Consider the following 23,377-nt stretch of genomic DNA (forward strand, 5'->3'; position numbering starts at 1 on the left):
TGTTTGTTGCCCCCTTCCTTTCTGTTTTCCTCAGCCCTTTTACACTGGCTATCTTTTGCGTTGTATGTTCTTTCTGGCTGCCGTGAAAAGTTGGATGTTAAGCCTAGAAATGGACCTTGATCGATCATAGGCGTAGTGAACCATTTTACCACCGTTTTTGCACCAAAACTGATAACGTTGTTTTTCGATTTGCGACGTCGGAATGTCGTCGATATCTAAACCTGACCATTGTGCGGAAAGGCCTAGCCTAGTACTACTATCTGCTTATCAAAAATATCTGATGACATTTAAATTGATGACGTCACAAGTGGCACAAAGAGCGCGACCACTAAGTGGCCGTATATGGCCAGTTGGGCGTCAAAGGGTCAAGAAGTTTTGCTCTCATTTTGCGTAATTCTACAATAATATATAGATTTAGCCAAGCCAAAAAGCGGAGCTCCTGATTGCAGTAATTAATAAAGAAAGAGAGGATTTGTTTTTTTCCTGGATCAGGAACTAAAACCTGATCAATTGTGAGCATGTAATGGTCCGGCATGTATGTGGTTTCGCTATTTTTTTCTAATTAAATTTTAACAAACCATACCCAAATATGCGCAAGATTGTAGAAATTACATACGCAATATATCAGGAACTTTCCAAGAGACGACTGTGCAAGGAATATGTCAGAAAAAAAGTCAACAACGCGCCTGAGGGGTTAATTTGCGCTGAGGTTTTGCCTTTGCACGTACTCCCTCCTTCTCCCCCAGAGTAAAACCTGATTTGAGCCTGCGATCCAAACGAAAAACAGTATCCAGTCAGCTGTCAACTTAAAAAAAACGAGATCGATAAGCGGACAGCTTGTTTTGACAGCTGTCAATTAAATTAACCATAAAATGGATGTCCAATCTCAAAGATGTACATATGGTAATGGTGCTACTCTCTCTCTTTTTTTTCTTGGTATTGTGCTTGGCGTACGGGCGTATGGACAGTCACGTGACAACCAATTTTTTTAAGATCGATTGAGTACCAAATTTTCTGTGGTATGGGGCTCTACTCGTGTGCCTTCAGCGCGCTGGAGCTCAGCTAATAACGCCGTAGCGTTCATTACAGATTCTGGGAGCAATAAGCGGTCATAAGCCACATTTAAATGCTGTTGTTATGAGAAAATTCGCTGTTCCACAGACATTTCTTTATTATTTGGAAAATTATAGGAAAAAACCGACAGTGACCTCTTTTCAGTTAACAGCTAGAAATCTTAAGTTTTGTTCTTCTTTGTACTTTGCCGATTCTTTGTGCACCTGAGCGTGTGCAACGCTGTTTCACTAACTTTCATTTAGAAAACAAATAGTTCATTAGCAGCTCATTTGAGTTTCTTTTCATTATTAAAATCTACCTTCCGTTCCCTCAGAAACTAGCCAGCTGAACTACTTTTCAGTAATGAAGTTTTATTAGTTTCCTGGGAAGTTAGCCAGCTAAACTACTTTTCACTAATGGAGTTTTAATGCTTTCTATTCATTGGATAACTTTCCCTTGCTGTCGGTAACACCAATTCAGAATTTCAAATTAAGTATCTCACTTTTAATTTCCTAAGTTTGTTCTTTCTTAATCTCAGCCTGTGAATTTTAATCTTAGCTCTTTATTTTTAATTTTGGAAGCCTCGTGGTGTTGATTAGAATTCGCTATCTTAATTAAGTACTTTCCGCTCGTATTGTATACTTGAAGTTGCATTACCATATTGTAAACACTTGACGTGTAAGGGATGATATATAAGCAAGTACGTTTGTAAAGCTTTTTGAGATTACATCTATTACATCGATTACAGCGATTACTCCGCCGAGTATGTCAATTTCACCCTCGACGTTAGTGTGCAGAATAAACTACTGTTGGACCAAGTTATGTCTCTTCCTTGACGTCCGTAGTGAAGACCATTGAAGTAGATCCTCGTGTACCAGGAAATCGTGACGAATTTTCGTTCCCGCAGCCAAGCAGTGCTCTCCAGAGTTAGATTCCCCAGTCGTCAGTTCAAGTGTCCGTTCAGTCCGAAATTTACAGTGTTGCAGGAAAAACTTCTCGTCACACTGTTGCTAAGGATACTTTGTTTTTCTTCTGCTCATGGTTTTAGATTGTTAGTGGAGTGGATTCCCCAAACGCTTAATCAGAAAGCTGACTCTGAAGATTACTTCCGCTCAGGTTGTCGAAACGTCAGTCACCAACAACAGTTCTTCTCAGAACTACCCTCACCCGGACGATCACACTACACGAAATACTGATACTCCTGGGTTCAAACCATTTACTATGTTAATTAATTTCAATTAATTAATTAGTCTAGAGACAAGGAAGTGGTGGGGGTGAGGTGGGAAAGGTACACATGTACCCCATGTATAACATGCTACATCCACGCCAGTTAGAAGTAAACATCACAAAGCTATATATTTGTTTCAAGTAACCCCTTGCTCTCCTTGTGGTACTATTCTCTTTAGAACCAAAACCAATTTGCTCTAAACGCACGCGCATCGTTCTTTCCCTTTAACAAATCGAATATGGTTTAACGTTGTCTGTACTCTTATCGACAACGATATGCGTCATCACAGTGGTCAAAATGTCATGGACAACAAATTTTGACCACTGTGATGATGCATATCATTGTCGATTTAACAAATTGACGTCCGTTTTTTATGATAAATTGCGTCATAACATTGTCAAAGTGGCTGTGGAACCACGAGCCTAGCAAATTTATCATCAATAAGAGGACAGACGCATAAAAAACTGACGTCAATTTGTTTTTTACAATAACAAGACCCCAAAATGGTCAAATGCCGGGAATAAATGAGGGGAAAAGGTGCCGTACACTTGCCGTAAACAAAGATAAGTGAATTTTATTCAAAATGACGCGAACATTGTCAATAGCTTCTCTCGCTTTTTGATTGGTTACTTAAAAAGGTCAATAAAATCTCATTGGTTAAAAAGTTGACAGTTTGACAGCTGAAAGTTAAACTTGAAAGCTTGCATAAATTAAAACTTTATCTGTCTGTACTCTTATTGATGAGCCAATCAGTGCGCGAGAAATTAGATTGGTTCATTTTTTTATCATCAATAGACAGACAACGCCAAACCACATTCGATTTGTTTTTTACCACAATATCAACGTGACCGAGAGCGTGACACATTGACGTGAGCAGCGTCGTCTGGACTCTTATCAACAACTGCAAATTAGCCAATCGGATTGTGAGATTAGTAGCAATTGTGGTAAAAAGTTATATTTCGTATAGTGTGATCGTCCGGGTGATGGTAGTTTTTAAAAGAACTGTTGTTGGTGACTGTTGTTTCTCTGAAGTCCTCTTCAGAGTCAAGTGAATAATGTTTTTCAGTCAAGGGTGTTGTAAGTCCGGTCTGTTTAAACTGATTGGTCAGTTTGGCTGTGATGGTATTGAACCCATTGGTTTCTGTTATCACAGTCACAATCTCTGGGTGTGTAACTTGGCTATCTTATTTCAGACCCACTGGTTTCTGTTATCAGTCACAGCCTCTGGGCGTGTCACTTTCAGACCAAATGGTTTCTGTTATCACAGAGACAGTCTCTGACTGTGTAACTTGCCTATCTTATTTCAGACCCACTGGTTTCTGTTCTCACAGTCACAGTCTCTGGCTGTGGAACTTAGCTGTCTTATTTCAGACCCACTGGTTCCTGTTCTCACAGTCACAGTCTCTGGCTGTGTAACTTAGCCACCTTATTTTAGACCCATTGGTTTCTGTTATCACAGTCACAATCTCTGGGTGTGTAACTTGGCTATCTTATTTCAGACCCACTGGTTTCTGTTACCAGTCACAGCCTCTGGGCGTGTCACTTTCAGACCAAGTGGTTTCTGTTATCACAGAGACAGTCTCTGACTGTGTAACTTGCCTATCTTATTTCAGACCCACTGGTTTCTGTTCTCACAGTCACAGCCTCTGGGTGTGTAACTTGGCTATATTATCTGTTCTCACAGTCACAGTCTCTGGCTGTGGAACTTAGCTGTCTTATTTCAGACCCACTGGTTTCTGTTATCACAGCCACAGTCTCTGGCTGTGTAACTTGGCCATCTATTTCAGACTGTTATCACAGCCACAGTCTCTGGCTGTGTAACTTGGCTATCTTATTTCAGACCCATTGGTTTCTGTTATCACAGTCACAGTCTCTGGCTGTGTAACTTAGCCATCTTAATTCACACCCACTGGTTTCTGTCATCACAGTCAAAACCTCTGGGTGTGTAACTTAGCTATCTTATTTTAGACCCAGTGGTTTCTGTTCTCACATGTAGTCACAACTTCTGGTTGTGTAACTTAGCTATCTTATTTCAGACGCATTGGTTTCTGTTATCACAGTCAGTCTCTGGCTGTGTAACTTAGCCACCCTATTTTAGACCCATTGGTTTCTGTTATCACAGTCACAATCTCTGGGTGCGTCACTTGGCTGCCTTATTTCAGACCCACTGGTTTCTGTTATCACAGTCACAGTCTCTGGGTTTGTAACTTGGTTGTTTTGTGATTCCAAGGATGAGGTGTTATCTGGGTCTTCTGATGCAACGACTTGTGATGCATTCAAAGATAAACCTGGTGAAATTGTCACAGCTAATTCTGTGTTGATTGCAGAAGTATTTGGTATTGAAGATATCATAGGGAAAGTTGATGATTCAAGGACAGGGGTAGATAATGCTTGACAATCTGATGTAACCTCCAAGAGCTCCAGAGTTACTGAAGATTGTTCTGACACTACAGTAGTTTCCAGTATACTGGAACTTCCTGTTGTGCAAGTCCTGGCTGAAACTGCTGTTTCTTCAACTGTTGTATTTTCCTCAGTTGACAGGTGGAGAGAACTAAGGGGGGCTTCGACAGGAGAGCCTGGAAGCATTGAATGCTGACTAAGCAAAGGGTTTGCTGTTGGAGTGTACTCAGGTGGTGGTTCATCTGGCACGTGCGGTTGGTTTTGAGTAATGCTGGAGTTTACAATCCCTTCCGGATATAATTCAGCATAGTTCTTGATGGGAGAAAAAATAAAAACAGCAAACGTAAATGTACAGAGGTTGCAGTCATCTCCTGGCTCCCAGACTACAAGATTACAGACTGAAAAGGTTTCTCTGCCTGAAGTATGTTGACCTTGACTGCTCAGTATGTTTCAGCTCAGGAAAGCCTCTCATTGACTCCAACTTAGTTTAAAAATCTGATCCCCATGACAATATAGGTTATACAGGGAAGTGTTAACTACACCCTAGAGTACAGACCCTCTTTGTGCCTCAACTGTAAGTTGTACAACACTGTGTAGATAAATTTGTCATGTAATGTAATTAACAATGATTGATCTGTAGTGTAACAATGCAGATGAGCAACGTACTATATTGTATGATAGTGACATTGCTCTTGATCTTTTTCAGACTGTTATGTATATATTCTTGAGTCACTTGCGATGAAAATACATGTTACTATAATTCCTAAAACAAAAGCTTAAACACTGACTTATTCCTTACCGGTAATTTGTATGGCGTAAAAAACTGACAATCTGGGCTCTGTACAAAATGAACTGGCACTGGCTGTAGTGACTGTGGCACTGCTTGGAAGACCAACTCGGCCCAATTCTGTCCACCAAATCCTAGTTGTGCATCAGGTACAGCAGCAGCTATGTTCCCTTGGGTGTGGTGAGTTAAGGACACACTGCGACTACTACTTTCTCTATTGGTTATCTAGAACAGAAAGAACAATAATCTGGTCGATGTTACAGTTCAGTTCAGAAATAAACTGCCTAAAAATTTGCATAGCTGCAACAGATGTAGGTGTGATCACTGGAGAACTAAAGCTGGTCATAAAAGTACACTACAGATCAAGTCTGTGATCAAGTGACTACTCCACACATTGTTCTGGGACAAGGGACATGGCAATTCAACCCTATCTTTCTTTGCACATATCTGTTAAAATGCGTGGCTGCGGGAGATAAAATGATCGTAAATTTGATGATGCTTCTGGCTTTGTGTAATTATTTTGAAAAATGTGGTATTTAAAAGCCCTTACGGCTAGTTAATACAATTAAATGATCAAGAGAAATTTTCTTGTTATCAACTCGGCAAAATACTATTAAGGGAAATTACTAATTTTTTAAGTCGAATGTGTTTCAACCAATTTAAGTTATAACTATGTCCTTTCTGTCAATTTGAATTTGAACTTATTTAATTTGAAGACTAAACTATGGCACCTCGAAACAGAACGTTCTAACAGACTACAAAATGATTAAAGCCACATGATATTCCAGTCTTGGATGGAGACCACTCCCATGGCTGGCACATCATGGCAAACCAACCATGATCATGAGCCCCCATGCGGAAGGGGAAAAAAAGGCACCTGTCACACTGATAAAACAGTGGAGAGAGAGGGAGGGGAAGGGTTGGGCAGCACCTATGCTTAACACTTCTGAACAGAAGACCGCTTCAACACTCCTTGGTCCAGAAACATGTTGAATCCTGGAAACATGCCAACACTGATCACTAGTGCTCCATGTTGTAAAAAAAATACCCTTGTATACCATAATATCTATTCTCTGTTGTTGGTGTCACATTACACTGTACCTTGTCTGGGGACTGTGAAAAAAGCTATTATCCTGGTAACTGGGCAGTGTTTAAAAAAGAGAAAAGTTTTACTGCTTGTAGTTACAAAGATGTTGTGCACAAAAAACTGCAAGTCGAGAGATCTCTAAATTAAACTAGCATGCCTCTTTTTATAAACACATCAACATTTTACCACTTGAATAGGTTTATCATCCCTTAGGCAATGTCTATTGTTGAATGGTATTAGTACAAAAGACTTGAAAGTACATATGCGGTGACAGCTGTTTGGCAAGTGTTTCTGATGACACTGAAATTCTAGTCTTAGGAGTGGGGATGTACATGCTGATAAAAAATGATAAAATACTATGAAACTGGAAAGAGTGAGTGTTCTGTATAGTAAGTTCCCCCACCTCCCCCCGGTGTTCCAACAGAGAACAGCAACATACATGTATTCCTGGAGAATCTACAACACTTTAAGATTTGTATAGAGAATCCAAATGCTACTCAGATTTAAATTACAAGAAATCACAGGACGGTATTATCAATGGCCTTCTGGCAACAGCATGATCTTATTCAGAAGTAGCCGAGATCAGACCCATACTCAACAAAGAAATACTGTCAGGGTTTGCACTGTTTTTGGGACTAAAATTTCAAGGACTTTCCATGGAGACTGCAGGATGCAATTCAAAATTTTCATTGACTTTATTTCCCTTAAAAATACATTGGGATGTGACACTAGATTTTTCAGTCACTTGCATTGGGAAGATAAGGCAGGCATTCGCACATTAAGACCAATATGGCGGTCCACCACACTGACAACTAAGACCAAGTTGAGAGTCTTTGGGTTTGATGTGAAGGCTGTGCTCCTGTATGGTTCTGAAACCAGGAGACTGACCAAGGGATTGCGCAGAAGCTGCAAGTGTTTATCAATAAGAGCCTGAGGAACATCCTGTGGACTTGGTGGCCTAGATTAATACCCAGTGAGGAGCTTTGGAGACAAGCAGGGTAGTGACTGGTAGAGCACGAGATAAGACAAAGAGATTTGGGTTGGATTGGCCATATACTGAAGAGACCAGACAGATACACAGCCAAGAGGGCCATAGAATGGAACCCACAGGGGAAGTGCAAGACCTCAGCACACCTGGAATTGCACAAGAATGGCAGAGTTGGAGAAGAGACAGCTCATGTGGCAGGAAGTGAACTGTGCTGCTTAACACCAGTGGATAACCAATGTTCCATTAGGAATGAAGAGGATGAGTGAGTGTGTGTGTGATAATGGATGTGGTTTATTTGTTGTCTCTTGAATGAACTGTACAATTAACATGAAACAATGAATGGTAAAGGAATAGTAAAAGGAGGAATTTGACACAAACTATGAGTTGAGGTAATTTTGATTTCATTGTGCATTTAAATAGCTCAAGCCAACTTGCCCCTAAGTTAATTCCTAAATATATTATTATGTCAGCTCTATTTCATGCAGTCTGTTAAAATGTACTTTGGTTACGTCCATGTTGTACTTTTAATTGCCATACTTGATGAACAATTTTCCTTGGTAATTGTAGTTGGCATTGTTTTCTGGGCTTTTACCTGCTCTTAATCCCATAATATTTGTACTTCAGATTACTGTTGGAGAAGGTAATTTGATGTCATGAGCCACAGTGTAGTAGAAGACCAAACTTATGGAGAAATAATATTGACTGACTATTTGGGGTATATTTTTGCACATTTTGTTACCATTTTCAGCCCTGGTTATTTGTGGTTTTTGTTTGCTTGCTACCTCCTCAAATGGCAAAATTTAGTGGACATTAGCAAAGAGCTAATTAAAAATTGTTTCCTCTTTGCTTGCCTTGTTAACCAAACAGTCAAATAACAACAAGATTTTGCAAGGACCCAGGTATACGTACTTTTCAGAGACTTTCAAGGCTCTGAATTCAAGGACATTCAAGGTGCGTGTGAAATCCTTACCACTTCATCCAGACAATATGGCTGTTTCAAAAAATTTGAATGTAGAGCAGAAAATGCTAAGAATGAGAAATTCTTTAACAACATTAAAACAAATGGCAAGCGAGTATATGTGTAATGTCAGGACTCTCAGTCTCACTGGCCATGGATTGGATCATGAGGAAGACAATTGTTATGGTAGATCAGAAAAGAGAGATAGGTTGGTAACTGTTTGTCTATAGATCAGAGTGGGACTCAACTGAATCAGAAAATTACACATGCACATCTACATTGTAGGCAGTAACAATAGCTTTGTTTTTGTTTTAATTCAATTTTAAACAAAAATTTGATAATTTTTTCTCAAATACAGGAGTCAAAGGTACATTATTTTATAGTAAAGTAAATCCGAAAGCACTCACACAAACATCTTCCTTCTTGAGAACAAGGTACTGTACCTGCTCAGTGCGGGTGAGGTCACGGCATACGTAAACTGATGCACAGCACAGCAGTATATCACTTATGTTGATGGCCAAAAGAGAGCCATACACAGCCAGGCCAATCATTCCAGCTCTATGTCTGTCTTCAAAATATTCTTCTGATCTGTAATAGTCCTCATGGTTCTTTTGGCCAAAGGTACCCTTACCCTCATAAAACTCGCGGGTCACAGTTGACTCAAACTGGTAATGCCTTATGACCACAGTGCCGATTATAATGGAGCAAATTGACAGGATCACAATAGCAACCAGAGAACATCCTAGGAAAATTCCAATCTGCAAGATTGTGATAACACTCAGGTCAAGACAACTTTATTTAATATGTTTTTAAAGCTTCCTCTCTTGTTACATACATGTACAATTATGTTGAGGAGTTATAACAAGTTTCAGCTACAATCTTGCGATGTGTTCTGTTTGAGAAGTTTAAACATGAAGTTGCCACGATTGCGTTTCTGCAGGAGTACAATGTTGTTCAGTTCCCACATCTCAGTTCTTAGACCCATCAAAACCACGAGGCAATCAAATGTTACAAATTTGTTGAACATTAATAAGATCCATGTCAGTAGCAGCAGACTACTGTACTCACTGTAAATATATGAAAGGCATGAAGGTACCTCATTGTTAATTTAGTCATCTTAATTTACAATTACATGACAGGTACCATTTGGATTGTAAGAAGACTTTGGTCTACTTTATTGCAGAGTGAATCTTTTATTAAGGTGGTTGAACGCAGTTTCTGCTGCCTGAGCTTCATTCACCTTTTCCTCCAAAACCCTCGATCCTTTGGTTGCCAAAAATAGACCCTTTTCATAAATGGCTGCCAATTTAAAATTCTTTTGTATGCATTTAAATTAGCCTTACTAAGCTCATTTCAGAGTAAAAATTCTTTTGAATTACTAACTTCAAAATGAGGTTAGTAAGGCTAAGTTTGATACTTGCAAAAGAATTTATAATTGGCCTCCATTTATGAAAGTGGTCTATGGCAACACACAAGTTATTACAGCTCAAACTTTGTTTATTTGCAGAAAGTCTAGTCCTTAGATTTTCTTCATCATTTGCATGAAACAAGCTTGTAATGATGCCCACAAGTTAACAATATTTTAATAATACTTTAATAACAGAGAGATCTGTAATTGTCCCTTTTTGAAGGATAACTGGAATATCTAAAATTTCCTCCCTTAAAGTTCAAATTGTTTCCAATACTCCAGTTACTTAGTTCCTAAAGTATTTTCTGGCCAAATTTCATGAAATCCTAATTATTAGTTCTTGAGAAATAGGCATATTTTCGAGAAAGCTATTCTGCATTCAGTCGCATTTTTTTTACTCACTTTGCATGCATAGTGTGGGCATTGAGCAAATAAAATGATTGTTGTACCAATGCCATGTTTGTTTTCTTGTGATCTTTGTGCACGCGCTCAATCGCATTAGCAAGAGCATACGTGAAAATTGTGTTTGGCCACCTAAAACATCTTTCTGTTTCCAAAAATTAACAAGTTTTGATGGAAGAGGTCTAATCAAATGATCAGCCATGTCACATACCTAATTTTCCCTACAGGTTTAAGGTCACTATATAACACTAAAAACTTGATATACATTTAACATATTATATGTTATAATTCTAATACCCTGCAAAAATTCCCAGGCTTCAATGAACTTGCCACTCCACCCAAACCTGTCAAGAGAACCTGGAAAACAGCAAACAACAAGCTTAAAAAACTTAGAGGTGGGCCTAAGGATGTGAGATCAAACTTCAGTTATTGACAGAGGTTAATTATCACAACTTTTTAGCTTAAAAGCTAATGGTGTATTGCGAATGGAACCTTTATTTACTTCTTTTTACTTTAATTTTACAGTTGAATCTACAAATCCCCATCCCTTTTTTTCAGTTGAATAGAAAATAATTTTGCGAGAAGTGTTACAAGGTTGCATAATGCTTTGTTGGTCATGTACATACATATTTTACATCTTCTACGATGCTTTGCCCTGCAGTTGCATAACGAATATTTACAGAATGAAGTCAAATGACATCTTTCACTCTGCAAACACTCCAAGGGAACAAAAATGTACAACTGTTTCAATATTGTTCCAAGCTTTTCTTTTTTTGCTTAATGGGTATATTATAAAGAACGATCAAAACTGTTCATGCTAATTGTCCAACATACAGTTGCACTTATTCAGGGGTTTCAATAAGGGCTGGGCACTGGGCAAATGTGTGGTTCCAAAAAATATTCATACTCCCCCCATGGAGGGTTTTTTCCAGGTTGACCCCCCACCCCCCAGGATTTTCCACTCCAGGGGGCTTCACAGTAGTCCTCCCACCCTGGGGAATTTCCATGATTTTTCTACTTGGGCCCCCCTACCCCTTGGAAATTCCGTATCCATAAAAAACAAGACTTAATTCATTAATTGTAATAAAATTTAGCTGCAGCTGTTTATAGTTACACTGTAGACAAAGACGTACTTTTTCACGGTAGACTGCACACGCAGCACGTTCCTTCATGTCATGTTAAAATGTTTGAACTGGTGTTTGAACTAATAAACAACTGACTTAGAAGCGCTTCACTCCCAAATGGCATAGTAGCTGACTTTTTCTTCATTAAAGGAAGTTTTCATATAAATCTAAAGCTCTTTCAAATAACCCAGTCGAAGTTTTAATTTATGCATGGACAAAACAACATATCAAATTAATTTACACACACAATAAAGTCGTCATGCAACATTATTTTCAAATCAGCTGTTTCCCAAATGTCACTTTATTTTTTTCTTTCACCAAAGGAACACATCAATTACATGTAAGTCATACGCTTTGACTCTGTAGTTTGTAAATGATAGTAAATTCATTTTATGCCTTAGTTTTTTGAATTGTCATACACTTCATACGTGAAACACACATTGATCAGTCGGTCTATAAATGACCAAATGAAATCTGCGCTACCACTCCAAATTACGTTCCTCACTATTCACATTTGCATACATAGTTCAAGACAAATGGCTTTGAATTGACTTTGCTCACTTAAAGGAAACTATTAACTACATGGATAACGATGAAAAATGTGATAACCTAGTTACGGCAAGTCCGAAACGGGGAATAATTTTGTACGAGTATCAAACGAAATAAACAAAGTACAAATCGCATTTAATTGACGGCATGACTAATGCTGGAAAAAGCATCTGAGCTGCATTTAAACTAAATACAGCACGATCTTCAAAGCATAAAATATCAACTTCATTGTTCATGTATTGCTGCACCTCTTTGTTGGCATTTTGTTCAACTTGATGTTCAACAAACACAATACTCAGGATTGCTGTCAGTCGTATGACGTTGGAAGAAAAATGGAAAATATATGACAAAGAATCTAACATTTATTTCTCAACGGATGGAACATTTCTGTTGGTTTGGTTACCTGAATCAATTGGAAAAGTACGGTAGTGTTCATTCAATTGCATTTCAGACCCACTGGAAAGAAAACGCCTTGAGTAGCCCCCCTCCCCTTCGAAAATTTACCTCTTTCAGACCCCCCTACCCCTCTGAATTTCTGTGACCCTCTTGTGTGTGTGTGTGGGGGGAGGGGGGGGGGAATGGATATTTTCTGGAACTACACAATTGACAGGCTGTGCAGACAATTTTGCCAGCCTGGTTTGACCACCCAGATAAAAGTTTTTCTCTTCAAAATGTTTTGCCTGGCTGTGAAAACCAGTTGCTGCCTCCCGCTAAAAATGTTAACCCACTGAGGGCCAATCAGACGTTTTCATCCGCTGCAGGGGCATGCACTTTGTACCACTTGTGACATCATCAATTTAGGCGTCAATAGACATTCTTGATTAGCAGATAAAAGAGCTAGGAAAGCTCACAAAGCTGTCCATTTTTGATATCAACCACATTCTGATGTAACTAATTGAAAACATAGGCACACAAGACGTGCAAGAGTTATTTTCTTTTTTGTGAAGTCTCGGAGATAGCAGTATTCATGGAACTGTTTACAAGAAAGATTTGGTTAATTTGACAACTTTTTTTGGTTGCGATGAGCAGCAAGAAAGAAAGTGGGAATTTATGATGTACATACGATGTTACATCGGTAATGGTAAGATAGCTAAACAGTAAGCCATAAAATGTTTGACTGAACAAACTACAGTAATCTGACACGTCTCCAGATTAATATAGATACCATCTTATTTTTTTCTTTGATTCATCATTGATAAAACCCACACTGTAATTCGTGTGACACGTGCATATGCGTAACTCCCTCACTCACCGATCACAAAGCCCTTCCAACCCCCAAGAGGAATTTTTGCTCAAAAATACTCAAGTTAAGAGACCTTTTTGCATTTTATATGAGTCGTAAGTTTACCCTTTTTACACAACACAACACAACAACACTACTTCACCGAAAATAGAAAGAAAGAGAAAAACACCTCTCTTACACATTAAAAGTCTGATTTAATTAAATTGCACTTTAACCTGCTGCCACGCAGTCTTCAAAGAACATTTGAGCAGTTTTGATACTTTTTACCTTTAAAAATATCGGACTGAAAAGAATGTCATAAAATGCCCATGAAATAAAAATAAACTGCCACTGCAGAGACGTAAAAACTGTTCAGAAATGAAAGCTTTTTTGTGTTAATATCCTGGGAACAATAGCCGATAACTTTTTAGCTCTAATTGAATTTACTCCCATATAAAAAACAAAAGTGTTAAGTTACCGTTTGTAACTAAAGATAGCAAACATCTCCTGGGAAAGAGTGGTGACGATTCGTCAGCTCTAATTGAATTTACTCCCTTGTGAAAAACAAGAGTGTCAAATTACCCTTTGTAACTAAAAAATAAAAATATCTCATTATATTTGCATGCAACAAGAACAAAAAAATTGTTACCTGCACTTACTATTGTAAACGTTAGAACTGCTTCAAATCTAAATAGTCTTGTCTCCTCTAAAACATGTCCTAAGAACTAGAAGTGACGATTCGTGACCTCTAATTGAATTTACTCCTTGTGAAAAACAAAAGTATCAAGTTACCTTTGTAACTAAAAATAAAAATATCTCGTTGCATTTGCGTACTACTAACTCACAAACTGTTTCAAACCTCAAGGCTCATTTTGTTTGTAACTAAAATCCTCAGCCTAACCCACAGAAAACGTCGAAGTAAGCCCAATATATGAATACTTCCTCCTCTTTTATAGAAGAATAAATATGGCCGTTCTAAACTGTGTCGGGGTCAGATCTTCTCACATACCTTTTACCTTTACAACAAGAAATATGATTGGCTGTTTATAGTAGATCCAATCTGATTGGTGTGACATACATACATCTCTCACTCACTCACTCACTTATCCATTGACCTGACATACCCAATGCGCCGACTAAGAGGTATTTTTTTTCACAAAATGATAACTCAAAAACTGTGAACAGCTTCTGGTACAAAATTGGTGATAAAATGGCCCATTACACCTAAAATTAATCAAGGTTCCATTTCCGGGCTTAAAATATAATCAACAATCAAACTTTTTTGGCTGTCAGAAAGGATATGAAGAGCAAAAGCTAGCATGAGAGAAAGGGGAGAGAAAAAGGAAAGGAAAAGGGCAAGAAAAAAGCAATCGAATCACACCAGCAAAAAAAAAAACAACAACAAACAAAACAAGTCCAATTTTTGGCTCATGCACATGCTCCAAAGTAAAACATTGTACATTTTGGTACCTACCCTGGTGAAAATCGTCACAGGATCTTTGAAGATCTTTGAAGATCTTCAGAGACCTGCCAAAGATCCTTCAGGATAACGATCTCAAGATAAGGATCTTTTAAGGATCCTTTAAAGATCTTTAAAAGACATTCAAAGATCTTTCATGTAAAGATTTTTCAAGGATCTTTGCTAGGATACTTCCAGATCCTTGAAGATTCAGTGAAGATCTTTCAAAGATCTTTAAAGAATCTTTTGAAGGATCTTGTGAAGATCTTTGCTAGGATCCTACAAGATCCTTGAGGATTCTATGACGATCTTTTAAAGATCTTTAAGGGATCTTTTGAAGGATCTTCCAAAGATCTTTGCTAACATCCTTCAAGATCTTCAATGATTTGATCAAGATCTTGCAAAGATCCTTGGTAAGATCCTAACAGGATCTTTACTAGGATCCTTTAAGATTGAGGATTTTATGAGGATCTTTCAAAGATCTTTAAAGAATCTTTTGAAGGATCTTGCAAAGATCTTTGCTAAGATCCTTCAAGATCTTCAAGGGTTTGATCAAGATCTTGCAAAGATCATTGGTGAGATCCTAACAGGATCTTTGTTAGTATCCTTTAAGATCCTTAAAGATTTAATGAGGATCTTTAAAAGTTCTTTAAGAAATTTTTGAAGGATCCTGCAGAAAATTTTGCTAAGATCCCTTAAGATCTTCAAGGGTTCGATCAAGATCTTGCATCTTTGGTAATGTAATTGCTAGGATCCTCAAAGCTCCTAGATGAGGATCTTTCAGAGATCTTAATAGGATTTGTTGAAGGATCTTGTAAAGTTTGTTAGACTTTCCAACAGGTATGACTTTATCTTGTTCAATGTAAGACTGTACATGCTCATCAGCTTGTCTGCTGATAATAATTTAGAACACCTTAGAACCAATTTTAATAATAATTATTGTTACAGTTTACCTTTACAAAAACATTAACCCTATTTTATTTCTATTTTATGGCTATTTTAATGCTATTACATTTATTTTTGTCCTATCGTATTCATTTATTTTTGTCTTATTCTTGAAAAGTTCTATTTTATTCCTAGCTTACCAGATAAAGAAAATAGGGCTTCTATTTTATGTGTTTTACAGTAATTCTTAATGTATTTTTTATGCAAGATAGAAACAAGTGAGGTATTCTATTTCCGTAATATTTTTTCATAACATCCTGAAAAATAACCTGCAAAATAGATTAATTTAATGCCATGTTCCATTCTTATTATTGTTACAGTTTACCTTTACAAAAACATTAACCCTATTTTATTTCTATTTTATGGCTATTTTAATGCTATTACATTTATTTTTGTCCTGAAAAAAGAACTTGAAAGGCCTCAAAGATAAGGTAGGTGGTTTATAACGAATAACATCAATTTGCATTCTATCCAATGAGACACATAAACATTTGGGTGCTAAGACTACACAATACGGACTGAAAATCACTTTTAAAGTGGTACTATGACGAAAATCGCATCTCTCCTATCTAAGCCATTTTAAAACATAAACAAGTAGTCTTTATGACAAAAAAAATGCCGTTTACTATTTTCAAATGTCTCTTTTCGTTCCTGAGATATTCAAGTTTTTAAAATATGCAAATTAGCGAAATGATGATGTCATACACTCAACCAAATTTTGATCAAATATGAAGAAAGATATCTCAGCCAACTTGTATCACAAATGTTTGATTCTTTGCAGTAAGACTCTACTAAATGTGCTCCACAATACGAGCTTAACAGTTTTGTTACCATGGCAACATACTGGGTTCCAGACCTCCTCAATATTAAAGGCTTTTCTGGCCACCTTTGGCGTTGCATTTTGATATTTGCTAATGGTGTCTCATATGCACAATCCAGCAGGCATATAAATATGTTAGCTCGAACTCCTGGCCTCATTTAATGTTTTTCAAGCTGAAAATCACTAACGTATTGAAATCAAGTTGGTGGGGACTGGAAAAGAGTGAGTTGTCATGGGAACAGAATTTTTTATAGCCATAGGTGTGTTTCCCGTAGAACTATTAGCCTACCAAGTTTCAATGGATTCTGTTGTAAATTGACCGAGATAGCTCCATTTATATACTTAATATAATATTGGGCTGAGTGTATGACGTCATCAGTCATCTCATTTGCATATTTTACACATTTTTCAAACTTAAATATCTCCGGAACTAATGCAGATATTTGAAAACGGTAAACGGCGTTTTTATTCTTTCATGGAACTCTATGTGATACACCTAAAAAATGGAGGGGTAAAAATTTGATCATAGTACCACTTTAAGGTTTCTTTTTTGTTTTAATGTTATGTGTGTTTTTGATGAAAAACACAAATTATATGAAGAGAATTTAAGTTCACAACTTTGAAAAATTTTGTAAGAATTATTACACAAATGAAATTTATGTTTACAAGTAACATTTTTTCATTTGCAAGGTGGACATATCCTTTATTAAAACACTTAATGTTAGGGCCAGTCCCCTGAAATCTGGTGATCATATCGAGAAACATGTTGTGTGTCCTTAAATCTGATAAAAACTAATGCATGTAATTATTAGAACTGATCTTTGACACAGATCTTTGAGGGTGTTGCAAGATCTTAACAAGGTCGTTGAAGATTTGAGCAAGATCCTTACCAATGTTCTTGTGGATCTTACAAAATTCTTTATCAAGATCCTCAAAGATCCTGGTCAAGATTTTCAAGGGTTTTTAAGGATCTTCAAATTCTTGCCAGAATCTTCAAAGTTCTTGCCAAGATTTTGAAGGATCCTTAGGGATCTTCAAAGATCTTCAATGTTCTTGCAAAGATCTTTAAAGATCTTGCAAAAGTCTTCAAAGATCTTGAAAGAACTGAAGATCTTTCAAAGATCTTTAAGGATCTTCGCAAGAACTTTGAAGATCCTTAAAGATCCTTCAAGATCTTGGCAAGATCTTTGAAGATCTTGCAAAGGTTTTGCCAAGTTCTTTGAAGATCTTGCAAAGTTCTTGTCAAGAACTTTGAAGATCCTTGAGGATCCTTAAGGATTCTTCAAGATCTTTGGCAAGATCTTTGAAGATCCTGGCAAGAAGTTTTAAGATCCTTGAAGATCCTCGGGGATCCTTTAAGCTTGACCAGGATCTTTAGAGATCTTCATGAAGATCCTCACAAAGATCCTCATGAAGATCCTCAAGGATCCTTGAAGATCCTTGAAAGATTTTCACCAAGGTAATCCTCAGGAAAATCTTGCTCCTTGGTAAGAAATCTCTTCTTTAACAAAGTTGAGGCCAATTTAGGGTCCTGGCAACCAAAACACTGAGTTAATGGCAAAAAACCAGCATTTTTTGAGTAAAGTTGGACCTTACAGGATTAATGAAACCTCTGAGCTGATAGTGGTGTAACGATGAATTCATGATTAATCGTGATTATGTCCATTCAGTTCTGTTCACGATTCTTTGATTCCAGATTTCGATTTTGGGTCAATTTTTTGCATACCTTTCCCAGGGTGCCCTCAGCGAGTTATTATATTGTGAAATTAGAATCAAGAACTCTTTAAAATGTGCATTTTTGATTGACGAGCAAAGACATTTGCAGTTCGCATGCCATTTTGTGTTGCTTGGTAAAAATGTTGCCCTTCTCCCACCTCGTGAGAATTTCAAAATAGGGGAACCATGCGTGACACACTCATTGTCACATCCTCAAACATGGCGACGGATGACCAAACGATTGTGAATCCATCTGCATCTTCTAGATCGGCTGCTATAATGTTCCTGTTACTTCAGGGTGTTTCAAAAGTTTGTTCTGATTTAAAGTTGTTAATTTTTTAAACAAATAAATTGTTTGTTAGAAACTTTTTCAATAAATTGAGGTAGAGAATTTATTAAAATAGCTGGCAATACCAATTTTAATTGTCTACTAGATGCCTTTGTTTCAGACGACTGTCTGTTTTGACCAATTGTGCTCGAAAATCAATCGAGAAAGTGAAGTACAAACAGAACAATTCAACAAGGAAGATTGCCAAGAATCTTCGGCAGAAAAATTTAGAAGTTTCGAGCATAATGGTGTGGAGATACGTGACTAGAAAGGATGGAAGGCTTTCAAGCAAAATGCCTTTGTTGAGCGAAAAGCAAAGGAAAGCCTATTTAACATTTGCCAAGATATACACAAAGCTGACAGCAGAAGATTGGGACAATTTTTTATTTAGAGATGAGTGTCCTAAATATCTTTTCCAGTACCCTAATCCAAAAAACGATATTGTATGGGGCTTGCAGGAATGTGATGTTCCTCCAGCTTTCCAGGTGAAGCAAAGTGTGAAGGTGATGGTGTGGGATGGCATGATGGGTCATGGGCTCATAAAGTTACACATGCTACCTACAGGCCAAACCTTACCTTCTGAGTACTACATCAACCAAATCCTTGAGAAAGAAGTGAAACCGTTAACATCAAGGCGTCAGGTGACAGGTGGCCTGATAGAGAGGAAGTTGTTTAGCTCAAAGCAAGAGATGACATTCATTCAGGATGGAGCACCAGCTTACACTTCAAAGGCAACTCAGACCTGGTGTCAAAAGAATTTGTCAAACTTTATAGCCAGGGATGGCTGGCCAGCAAACTCTCCTGATCTCAATCCCATTGAGAACTTCTGGAGTATCATTAACGAGACAACATACAAAGATCCAGCCCCCAAACAATGAAAGAGCTGAAAAGGCGACTATGCTTTGCATGGAAAAATGTGACTCTTGTCACGCTAAAGGAATTCGCACATTCTATGCCTAGGTGCTTAGAAAAGGTCATTAACAATAAAGGCAAGCATTCTGGTTACTATTAGTTTGAATGATTGATTGAAAAATAAGCAAAAAATAATTAACCTAGTTTTTAAAGAGGTACAGGTTAATAAATAATGAAACGTTGGAGAAAAACAAATCGGAACGAGCTTTTGAAACACCCTGTTTATTGTATCCTCAAATTGAGGGTTTAGCATTGTATGTTGTGTACATTGTGCATCATGTTGTAAGAATTAAAAAAAACATTAATATTTTGCAAAATCGAATTGAAATAATCGAAATCAAAAGGCGATAATTGAAATTGAATCTAACCGCAACAAATATGAATTGTTACACCCCTATGAGCTGACTAATTCCTTCTTAATATAATTCATGTAAATTAAATTTATAATGTTAAGTACATAATAACTTGCTGGCAAGTTACGCGAGTTCTATAAACGCTATGTGGATGACACATTGGGCATAATGCCAGACACTGAAACAGCTGTCAAAGCATTCCTTTCCTCTCTAAATGAGAGCCATCCATCTGTCAGCTTCACCATGGACCTTGGTGAACACAGTACACTTCCTATCCTGGGAATGGAGATCAGGAAATGCAATGGTCACCTAGAGACAAGGGTGTACAGAAAACCAACTGACACCGGATTATTACTACATTACAAGAGCCACGTTGATGTTAGATACAAGAAGTCAATGCTAAAAGCAATGCTGGATTGTGCTGTTAAACTGTCATCTACCTGGCAACTGTTCCACCTGGAATGTGATCGTCTCACACAGATGTTCTCCTGACATCAGTACCCAGCCCAACTGATGCAATCGACTATCTTTCATTTTGTCACCAAGAAAGTTTCTGGCGATCCAATTTCCACAAGAGCAAGTAATGTAAATGAAGCGCCTGTCAGAATAGTGTTATTATTCAAGGATCAGAGATCAGCCAATTCCGCACGAAGGCAACTTGGGGAGCTAGGATGCAAAATTGGAATTGATATTTGCCCTGGGTATACAAGCTGAAAGATCAGACACAAGATCAAACCAAAGGAAAAGAAGTGCCTATCATTAACCAGCAACATGTTGTTTGCCACTAGGAGTGTGGTTTGTGTTGCAAACCATGTCGGGTATACATCCAGACACCTCTGGCAGCGCGTTGAGGAACACAAAGGATCTTTTTCAATCGGGAATCACAGAATCACTTTAAAGAGCAACATGGAACAGTCCCAAGTGACATATATCCTGATTTTAAGATCTTGAGAAAGTGCCAAAGTAAATTCCACTGTCTGATTTATGAAATGCTCTTTATAAAGGAGCTTAAGCCAACTTTGAACAAACAGTCTGATTCAATCCATGCAAAGTTACTTATATTGCGTTTTTCATAGTATTTTATTATTTTAACACTTACATTTTAGCACTTGTATTTTCATATTTTATTGCTGGACATACTCACGCCCTAATTTGTACTTATATATGTATGCTTCATTCGCTTTTTCTACAACTTAAAAATGATCTCAGGGAGATTGAAACATCAGTTTTTATCGCTAGTTTTTATCCTAAAAAGACTAAAATTAATTGGAAAAGACTTTTTAACAGGGTCTCACTGCTTTCAGGGCTGTGCTCTTGAAGCGCCTGGGTGCCACAGGCCACTAACTTTTGACTTTGGGCAACTGATAAAACTTACTTCTTTCATGTAAGCTTTAATGCTGGCATGGGCACCCAGGATTTCATGGTTAGGAGCCTTTGGGCTCCTTGAAATTTTTCTCAGACCACAGCCTTGGCTTTTACAAGTCTTGGCAAAATTCTACAGCTGTACAGCTCTGGTTTTGCAACCATTCAAACAATTTGAATTAGTGGCTTTAACTTAAAAAATTATCCTTAAGAGCCAACATAAATAATCATCACAATTAAAGAGTTGGTTGCCTGCTTATCATTGTATGATGCATGACATCAAAATGGCCATGACTTTGCACTGTATATGTTAATTGTGTGGCAAATATTCATGCTAATGACTCTTCCATAATATTGGTATTTTGTGATGTTTATCTTTATTTTGACAACAGCATATTTATCAATTGTTTGCATGCATGGTATATAAAGATAAATGTTGACTGAACTAAAGTATTTACTACTGAAAATTCAAGCACCAATCCAGAGGATCAATAGTTCAGATTGTTATTGCTTATTTTTTTATCTCCAATGAGCAACAAATTACTGTTGTAATATTATTGGAATGCTTTGATCTTTTTCTATGGTCAAGTGATTTTAAGGACTTTCAGGTTGCAAGCCAAGTTGAATAATCTAACATAGAATTTTGAAGGAAACGATACAACAAAGACATTCACAAATAAGTGTCGATAAATTTTCAAGAAAAGACAATACGGAGCGACTGTCTGAATAGAGCATATCAGCACACACATGAATATGACCTCAGTGAAATCATAACTATTGAATGTTATGCGATTAGCTTCAATCAGTGACTTGAACACTGAATCCTATTTTAAACACGCTCAACTTTATTACACATAACACTTCAATTGAAGTTATGGAAGAGAAGACGAAAGATTTTGACAAGTCCCTATGTGGTTAATAAGGTCTCATGCAACTTGTATAAAATCCAAAGGAACTACAATTGTAGGCACAAGGAACTTAAATTTGAAGGAAGCAGTTAATAGCAGTTTTCCGCCTTTTCTAGTGGAAATTTTATCAGCAAAACATTTCATCATCTCAGATCAATTTGGGATAGTCTGATTAAAGACGGAGCTTGTATACAGTTTTCAGAAAGATTACGGGGCCAAATTCGAAGTTGACTCGATCTCCTATGACCTTAATATGCTTTAATAATACCCAAACCGAAACGAAAACCTCTGCCTCAACACTACTGTCTCTCGCAGTGCTGGTTACCGTGGCACACTGCATTATTCTCCATATGGTTGTTGTATCTTGTTGTTTCAATGGTACGGGGTTAATTAACAGCACAGAATGCATAATTCTTTTCACAGTTTAGTAATTCCGGCTAAAGTTTAAATTTGAATTATGAACCATTTACATGCACAAAATCAAACAAATTCTATGAGAATCATGTTTATAATGCAATGTTATGTCTGCAGACTTCTCGAAAGGATCCTCGTAAAATTCTTCACTGTCAACAGGTTTAAAAACTTTATACTAAAAGCTAAATTCTGATAGGCTTATTTTGCTATGAAACACACATGAACAGTTGCGAAAACAAATTATAGCTGTATGATTTCTCTTTTGCAAATTGTTTAAATTCAACACATACCCAAGCTCCGAGCCAAATTCCCATGCCAAATAACCCGCTGTAATAATCAGTCACGTTCATGGAAGAAATCCCGGCAGCCATGGCCAAAATCCCCAGCACAAGATGTACGTAAGACAACAGTCGAAGAGACTTCGCACTGAATGCCATCTTTTACACCTGTCAACGCAATGTGGTCTCCTTCGGTGCGACGAACATCGGGATATTGTATAAGTTTACGTAAAGAAGAACTGCAGTCCCTACGTCAATGGATAAAGAACTTCTTCCTCTGGTCAGAACCCGAGGTTGCGCGACGAACACGAGAGTTCGCGAGGAATCGCGAGACATAATTTGGCGCTCTGCCCCAGGCCTACTCGGGACCCAGTAGGAAAACTTCAGGGCCGGGTTGTTTAAAACCTACTGAATACAAAGGTTTTTGCGCCAGGTAAGGACCACGTGGGAAAAGTAGACCTTTGCAAGGGCTATTGGAATCCACAAAGAAAAATTGGGGTAGCTACGCATTTTTCAGACATAATTAGCCTTGAATCTCAACATAAAATGCTGACATCAGCATTTTCTGAAAAAAAAGAAGGAAAAGATATTTCTTCACAGATTTCCTTCGAATTCGCCTTTACAGAAAAGCAAACACATTTATAAAGATCTTAAAACTGCATGGTAAATCGTAACA

The 23,377-nt window shown here is 37.5% G+C and overlaps 1 protein-coding gene, 1 long non-coding RNA gene and 1 pseudogene across 3 annotated transcripts in view; 1 reads left to right on the forward strand and 2 right to left on the reverse strand.

Moving 5' to 3' along the window:
- The window catches only part of LOC149105299 (uncharacterized), a 341,662-nt gene that overhangs the window by 262,086 nt on the left and 56,199 nt on the right, over window positions 1-23,377 (reverse strand). The gene's annotated exons all lie outside the window — the stretch shown is intronic.
- Window positions 1,615-23,032, reverse strand: LOC110057142 (uncharacterized). 2 transcript variants are annotated; one of them, XM_020763724.2, is made up of 5 exons: window positions 22,714-23,032; window positions 10,609-10,668; window positions 8,909-9,259; window positions 5,481-5,693; window positions 1,615-4,993 (listed from the first exon to the last, which is right to left on the reverse strand). In XM_020763724.2, the coding sequence occupies exons 1-5, from the start codon at window positions 22,858-22,860 to the stop codon at window positions 4,376-4,378; spliced, it is 1,389 nt and encodes a 462-aa protein (XP_020619383.2). In that variant the 5' UTR covers window positions 22,861-23,032; the 3' UTR covers window positions 1,615-4,375. The 2 variants fall into 2 exon arrangements, with proteins under 2 accessions (XP_020619383.2, XP_020619384.2); XM_020763725.2 differs by having other exon boundaries at window positions 8,945-9,259; window positions 22,714-23,028.
- LOC149105318 (uncharacterized) lies at window positions 19,349-20,453 on the forward strand (annotated as a pseudogene).

This window comes from Orbicella faveolata, unplaced genomic scaffold (assembly GCF_042242905.1).
Source record: "Orbicella faveolata isolate gen_17 unplaced genomic scaffold, um_ofav_v1 contig_34, whole genome shotgun sequence".
Classification (NCBI taxonomy): domain Eukaryota; kingdom Metazoa; phylum Cnidaria; class Anthozoa; order Scleractinia; family Merulinidae; genus Orbicella; species Orbicella faveolata.